This window comes from Dipodomys ordii, unplaced genomic scaffold (assembly GCF_000151885.1).
Source record: "Dipodomys ordii isolate 6190 unplaced genomic scaffold, Dord_2.0 Scaffold53, whole genome shotgun sequence".
Taxonomy (NCBI): domain Eukaryota; kingdom Metazoa; phylum Chordata; class Mammalia; order Rodentia; family Heteromyidae; genus Dipodomys; species Dipodomys ordii.
The window spans coordinates 2,213,556-2,221,722 of NW_012267269.1; the positions used below are offsets into that span (position 1 = coordinate 2,213,556).

An 8,167-nucleotide genomic window follows, 5' to 3' on the forward strand; every position below is an offset into this window, starting at 1 on the left:
CCCTCCCTCCCTCCCTTCCTCTCTCCCTTCCCTGTCCCTTTCCTTCCTCTTTGTGTGCTGGTGCTGGTACTTGAACTCAGGACCTGGGTGTACTGCCTCTGCTTGTTTTTGCACAAAGCTAGTTAAGGGGAGATAAGAGTCTCACAGACTTTCCTTTCTGGACTAGCTTCAAACCACAGTCCTTCAGGTCTCAGCCTCCTGAGTATCATTTCTTTTAAAAAAATTGTTTGGTAGCTTTAGTATTGCCTTTTTTGTGGTCATTTGGGTTAATGTCTAGAAGTGGGATTGCTATGTTTAGTCTGCTGAGGAACCTCCAAACTGCTTTCCAGAGTAGCTGAACAAGTTTATACCCCCACCAACAGTACAGTAGCATCCATTTTGGCCACATCCCCTCCAACATCTGTTGTTACTAGCTTTCTTGATTATAGCCATTCTAACTGGGGTGAGGTAGAATCCCAATGTAGTTTTGATTTGATTTGCATTTCATTGCCAGAGAAGTTGAGCATTTCTTCATGTATCTATTGGCCATTCTTATTTCCTCTTCAGAGTCTCTCTTTAAGTCTTTAGCCCACTTATTAATTGGGTGGGTGGTTGTTTCTTTGAGGATTTGTTGTTGGGGGGTTTAATTTTTTGAGTTCTAAGTATATTTTAGATATGAGGCCCTTGTCTGTTGTATGGCTAGTGAAGATCTTTTCCCAATCTGTAGGCTTTCTATTGATCTTGCTAACTATGTCCTTTACTATGCAGAAGCTCTGCAGTTTAATGGAATCCTATTTGTCCAACCTTTCTTTGATTTCTAATGTTTCTGGGTCAACTATGTTTATCACAGCTTTATTCACCGTAGCTAAGATATGGAGCCAACCTAGATGCCCCTCAGTAGATGAATGGATCAAGAAAATGTGATATGTGTGTGTGTGTGTGTGTGTGTGTGTGTGTGTGTATTAATTCAGTACTTTCATTTGAAAGAATGACACTGCCTCATTTGTGAGGAAATGGAAAGTCTTAGAAAAAAATCATGTTAAGTGAAGTAAGCCAGACCCAAAGAAACATAGGTCCCATGGTTTCCTATATTTGCAATAATTAGTATACGTCTAGGATAATCTTAGCAGATGAGCAGAATTGCTCAATAGCGATGTACATATGACTATATAATATGATGCTAAGTGAGATGAACTCCAAGAGACACAAGAGCTTTTTCTTTGTTGTTTTTGTTTTTAATGTACTGTGTGATTTATTGTATATCCTCTGTTGTCCCTGTATTTGATTTTAGTACCCTGATATTGTATATACCTTTATCTGAATTAGGGAAGGGAAGGGGAACAACAGAATGGGGAGAGAAAGGAGAAGAGGGGAACCCATGCAACAACAATACTCAAAAAACAGTATGTTGGATATGATCTGTAAAACTTGGTGGGGGGATTGGGGTGGAGGGAAAGAGGGAGAAAAATAGGGAAGGGGTAACAAGTTTGACAAGAAGTGTACTATTACTTACGTGGCTGTAGCCCCTCTGTGCATCACCTTGACAATAAAAAAAGAAAGAAATGAAAAAAAGTTTTACTTTTTTTGTGTCTATTTTCCTTATTAACAAATCTTTGGTGGCAAGATGAGAGTTCTATTTTACTGCTCTCAGTTAGGTCTCTTCCTTGTTTACCCTTGTTCCCATTCTGAAATTTAGACTTGCCTTCTGCATTGTTTCTGGACATTCTTGCCCTTTCTGCCTTATTAATTTTTCTTGGTCCTTCTTCCTGGTTGTTTTATTTCCTGTCCTGGCATCAATTCCTTGTATTTTCTTTATTTATTAAAATAAAAGAAGTCCTAGGGCTGGGATGTAGCTCAGTGGCAAAGCGCTTGCCTAGCTAGTGTAATGTCCTGGGTTCGATCCCCAGTACCAAAAAAGAAAAGACAAAAAATACAGTTAAAATAAAAGAAGTCTTAGATTTCTATTTCCAAGAGTTCTTCGAAAGTGCTTCTTACAAATATTTGAAGAACACTTTAGATGACCTTTCTCAAAGTTTCAGATTAATTTAAAAGTAAGAAAAGGACCTTAAAATTTTAGTAGAAATATTTATGATATCATTCCTATTATTTATTCTGGGTCACTGTCTTTAGATTCCAAAATTCACATAATTTATAATTAAATGAGTTTAAACTAATAACACTTACATTTTAAAGCCGATATGGTGCTGTACATGTCTATAATAGCTCAGTTACCTGGGACATTGAGGCAGGAGGATAACTGGAGCCCAGGGCAATCTAGGGAACCAAACAAGATTCAGCTTCACAAAGCCAAAAGCCCCAAACTGAAACCCATACAGATTACTCAAATGTAATTATGATATTTATTATAAGGTGTAAGAAAACCCAGCTGCATTTGATACTTGTTTGTAGTTAATAAATATAAGGAATTATTTAACTGATAAATTAAGTAATGTCATAGTAAAATTATTAAAATGACAAGAAACCACAAATTTAAGTGACAAATGCTCAGCTTAATGCAGCTCTCAGACTTTAGAGAATACAGAATATGGCTTATTGTTCACTGTATGTCAAACATCATGGATAAAGTATGGTCTCTGACATTAATCGAATTAAAGGACCTCCAGTGCTTGAACCATGCAATGGGTTATATCTACATTGCTTGTGGTTTTTCCTCCTCTTTGCCCGTATTAGCAATCTGCTTTTGTACTTTGACATCCAAGATTTCCCTGGTGAATTTTGTCACAGAAAAAAGAGAATCATCAATATCGCAGTTAAACTTGACTTTCAAAGCTAATAGTATCTCATTTGGGGGCTCAAATTTAATAAATTTTCTTTGATTCTGGGTGAGTTTTTAAACATCAAACAATGAATTGGCCAGGGTGCAGTAAAATATTTAGATCTATTGACTATGGTTCAGAAGGGTAGAAGGCAAAACACTAGTGGTTTGATGTTGATAAATTCTCAGTACCTAATCCACATTAATGTTTTCTTTTATCTGAGTGCACATTGGTGACAAAAAGCAAGAGGGAAAGTATCCATACATACAAAATACAAAACTCAAAGCATATATTCTTGCAAAATATTATTTATTTCGTTATGCTAAGTTTAATAGCATTATCACTCCTGACTAAAGACTCTGGAAAATGCTTGTTACAAATGAAAATACATTCTGAATTGGAACTTCAGAGTGTATAAAATACTCACACTATTATCTATAGGGTTTCCATAAACCAGCAAACCTCATACATATGAAGATATTTTAATTGTCTTCAATGAGTATATTTGCTATGTTGATCTCAAGACTTTTTGTATACTTTGAAAAATGCCTTATTATTCACTTGACAGTTTTGAGATCATTTGGGAAGCACTTTAGAGTATGAGTTTTGTGAGATGTTTATGCTTTCTTATATAACTTGTTCATGGAGTAAAATATAACTTAAATAGTTTTAACAGATATTCAAGTAGAACAGAAAAATGGAGAGCTTTTGTTCTTTTTTAAAAAATATGATTGCCATGTTACCTGTGAGGCTGTTCAAACAAACTAGATATATGAATATATTTAATTTGGAAATTAATGCTACTCATATATATATATATATTCTTGATTTTTGCTACCTCATAAAACTCTTGTTCTGTAGTCATAGCTAGATGTGTAATATCTGCCAGGTAATATTTGGCAGAAAAGAACCAGATTTTAAAGAACTATTCAAGCATTCAAAAAGTTATACCTATATATGAACATTCCTATCATTAAGATGTATGATTAAAAGTGAGCAGTTACTTTTATTAAATACCAACTTAATTATCACATTCTTAAGGCTTTTACTAAGCTTGGAGGTATCTGTTTAGGAATTTCCTTTCATTTACTTAGGTAATAGAGGGAGTATTTTCTCATTTACCCAGAAGGTGGCAGTGTGTTATCAATTGGCTTTGATTCTGTACTGGTTGAAGAATTGGTGTTTCTCTTGAGTCTGTGATGTGCTAGTATTGTTATCTATCATTCTGAATACTTAAATGCAGTACAAATGCAACTGATTTAAAAAAAATCTCAGTTATGTTATTTAGAAGTTTTGTGATCAAGTTGGTCACAAATACTTACATATATTTTATTGTTAAGACCCAAATTAAATAAAATCCTGCAGTTTTAAAAGACTAAAAAGGGTAAATAAACTTTTATTTGTGTATTTTAAGTGTCCTTTTGTACTATTTGTTTTTATTCCGGCGTAGATATTAGTAAAGCTTTCTTTTCAAAGACTAGTATGTGTAATTACTTTTTTATATTTGCTCACTAATATCAGTTAAATTACTAAGGAAGTAATAATTACTAGATTGCTGTGTGTATCTAATTTTGTGAATTTTTTTCTCTTTTTATTTCTTTTTCCTTTTCAGGGTGGAGCTGTGAAAAAATAATTCAAAACCACTTGATCAGAAGAGCTCCAGTGACTCTTTTTCCCCTTCTTCATTTCAAGCAGGAGGATGCTTTTTCTTCTTAACATTCTCCCCCAGCACTCTGAATTAGAGATTTATTTGCAACGAAAAATCAATTAGTCCTAAATTTATTCATGGATTTCAGGTCCAGCGATCAATGCAAGTCCACTCAGTGGGCTCAAGGGGACCCAGTTCATCCCAGTTAATGTGTCTGAAGGGGAATTACCATTGATGCTGTTTTTTTTCCCTTTAGGTCAGAGATCAGATCTCACTGTCACGGACTGCAGCAAGTAGGAATGACTTCACCCTGCAGCTACCCAAACTGCACCTGGAGACCTTTGCAATGGACGGGCTCAAGGGCGGGCCAGAGGTTGTAGCATGCCAGGTTAGAGTCTAAATAACATTGTTTGCTACTGAGACATACAGAAAAATAAATTGCACTAACTGGAAGGAATGAAAGCCTCAAAATATTGTGAATAATTTAAGGACATGCAAATAATTTTCTACACTTTTCTTCTGTTACATAGCAGTATAGTTCACATAATTTTTTAAAAAACTAAGCACTAGTGTGTTAAAATGGTCCAGAAAAACATTTTTACAATGGAAAATATGTGTTTTAATGGCAAAATACAGTATTAAAAGAACTACTTTCCAATCAGCAGAGAACAATTCAACACTAGACTGTTATCTTTTTAAACTAGTCTCTATTTTTTTGTTCTTGGCCCAAAATAAATCATTTTAGATAAAATTATCAAAAGAGATACTAAAATTTTTCAGTATTAATTCCAAGATGTATTTAACACTTCTTATGTGGTAATTTAATCTCAGCAAAACTAGAACTTAACTGAATTTTGTATTAAAGAGTATTTACCCTTTAAACTGTAATTTTATTGAGCATTATAATATACCAAGCTGGATCATTTCATTTCTAAAACTCAAGATATTACATCATAAAACATCGGATAACTTTAAACTAAATAAAGAAACTTTTTTTCAGAAACATTCATTTTCTAATGTGTAGGTATCCTTCTGTTCTATTTTATGATTGAATTTTTTGATCATTTTTTCCTTTAAAGTAAAATTCTTTAATTAGACAAGAAAAAATTCAGAATGTGATTTATTTTCCTTTAAATTTGCAATGCCTTACCTTGGAAAAAAAATTACCAATGTCATGTAAATCATAGTCTGATATTTCATAAGAGATAATCCTCATTTAATAGCACTTTAAATTTTCTAATGTGTGTTAAAGAAAATTCATTTTCAAGTTTAAAATAATCTTTTTCATCCCTGTTTGACTGCTGAATTTAATTTTGCACAAAATTAATATTAGTCCATGTGGATTTATGCTAATTTTTTCACTTATTCCATATCCTAATGTGTTACTAGTATTCAAATCAATGTTCTGCAAAAAAACTCATTCTTTTATTAGATTGTCCATCAATACATCTAATATATCTAATTATGTATCTAAGAATAAAATATTTTTATTTTCTTTTAAAGGCTAGAATCCTATTCTAGCCTATCCATTATTTAGGACAAGATTAAAATTCATGTTTCAGATTTGATTATCAGTATTTATGAATTGATTGTAACCATGAATACAACATGATTTGATATTTTTCTAGTGGTTGTAAAATAATCCTTTACTGGGCTATCTTGATTCAGTTGTGCAGGGATTAGTGTTTGTCATAATTCACAAATAAATATCCTAAACTAGATGTTAGTGATTTGGAAATAAACTGATTCTAGGCATGCCATTTTTTTCAGGCCAAATATTAACTCTCTATAGTTCTGATGTCTGTGAATAGCCAGAAAGAATTTTAAGAGATCTATAGTTTAAACTACTATCTTTTCCAGATTCTAATAAAAAGTTATACACATTACCTCATACCTAAATGCTTAACATTGAGTTATAAAATTAAAGACATTAATAATAATGATCATAATGCTACTGTTTCTGTTAACACTTACTATGTATGAGGCATCATACATCTTTGAACACATCTTCTTAGTTAGTTCTCATAATAGGCCCATCAAATAGGCAAGTGCTGGTGCTGTCCCTGTGCTCCTCAGCTCAAGAAGCGCTCTACAGCTGGAGCCACAGTGCCACTTCCGGTTTTCTGAGTGGTTTATTGGAGATAAGAGTCTCATGGACTTTCCTGCCCTGCCTGGCTTTGAACTGAGATCCTAAGATCTCAGCTAGAATTACAGGTATGAGCCACTGACACCTGGCTTTTGAATTCATTAAAAAAATGTAATCTAACTGTTAAACATTAGTTTTACATAAAATAAGGGTTAGTTATATATAGTTATATATACTACATATTATGTAGCATTTAGCAGATGAGATATTTTATATCTTGCATCAAAAGTTGTATTTCAGATGGATGATGTGGTTCTTCAACCCTCTTGGTACTTGGTAAGGAATTACAGGTTGTAAATCTTCTGCTATAGTTTTGAAGACTCTTAAAACTTGTCATTTATTAACTCAGTTCATATGGTAGATTACATGATCTGTGGGAATGATGTGGTTTAAGCGATCTAAACTGACACTAAGTAAACTATGATAGGAATTTTGTTTAGAGGAAACATGGTATGATCCATAAAGTTCTTTCCTAAATTTTTAATATTTTGTCTTTGTTTATTATATAAGTGGTAGGAGAAATAATAGTAACAAAGAATAATTAGAAAAAAATTAACTTGAATCACACACACTGATATATATATATAATATTATATATTTATTAGCCCTAGTTAATTATACACAAGCATTTCATTTTGACTTGGCCATATATGTATACAGTGTACCTTGATCAGACTTAACACCTTATATACTTTCTCCCCACTTTCCAAACCATTTTCAACAAGTATCATCATGCCATTTTCATGTATATAGTGTTTTTGACTATATTCACTCTCTTTTACCCTATTTGCCCTCCCAGTTCATCCTGGATATGACCCTTTTTTATATTCCTGTCTTTCATTTGTTCTAATGTATGCTATTGTTCAAAAGGCCTTCACTGTGGTATTTCATGAATGTATATACAGTATAAGAAGTTTGAAGGGATTATGTACGAGTTGGAGATGAAAGCTCAGGGGTAGAATTGTATACCTAACATATGATGGCCCTAGGTTTGAGTCCCAGCATCACCAATTTTCTTTTTCTAGAAAGTAGTAGGATTGGTTATAGAACGAATGAAATAATTCCTCCTGTAGACACAAATTACACAAGTAGCAGGAATTCTCATTTTTCTATGCAAATGTTTCCCTTTTTCTCATGGAACAGTACAATATCCTTTCTTACAAAGGATAAATGCAGATTGTCATCCTTTTAGTACCAAAAGTTCTGGTGGAGTTCTATCCTATAATAAGTATTGTCTATAGTTATTAGCCCTTCATTCTCTCAGAAAAGCAGTTTCCTCATCTGTAAAATTGAGACAATGATACCAGTTCTGGTGTATCTCAGGATTATTGTGCAGCTCATATAACATGTATGAAGGGACTTTGAAAGTGAAATAGCACATAAATTTATTTTTACTATTGTTTTTCTTTATGATCCTTACTCAAATAAAATGTTACTTCGTATTAAATTTTAGGTTGAAATTTTTTTGCCCTTCTAAAATTCAAGCAGGTAAGTCAGATTATAGGGAAGTTGGCAACCATGAATCAATGCAATTTTTGGTATGTAGATGAATGTGCTAGAAACATGAGGGTTAGTTTAGGAACTTCTTTCTTTCTTTCTTTCTTTCTTTCTTTCTTT

General features: G+C 33.0%; 1 protein-coding gene across 1 annotated transcript in view; it reads left to right on the top strand.

Moving 5' to 3' along the window:
* The window catches only part of Ccdc171 (coiled-coil domain containing 171), a 310,385-nt gene that overhangs the window by 227,044 nt on the left and 75,174 nt on the right, over positions 1 to 8,167 (top strand). The window contains exon 23 of the mRNA XM_013020745.1: positions 4,661 to 4,792. Coding sequence (XP_012876199.1) covers positions 4,661 to 4,792 — 132 coding nt within the window. The remainder of the gene's footprint in view (positions 1 to 4,660; positions 4,793 to 8,167) is intronic.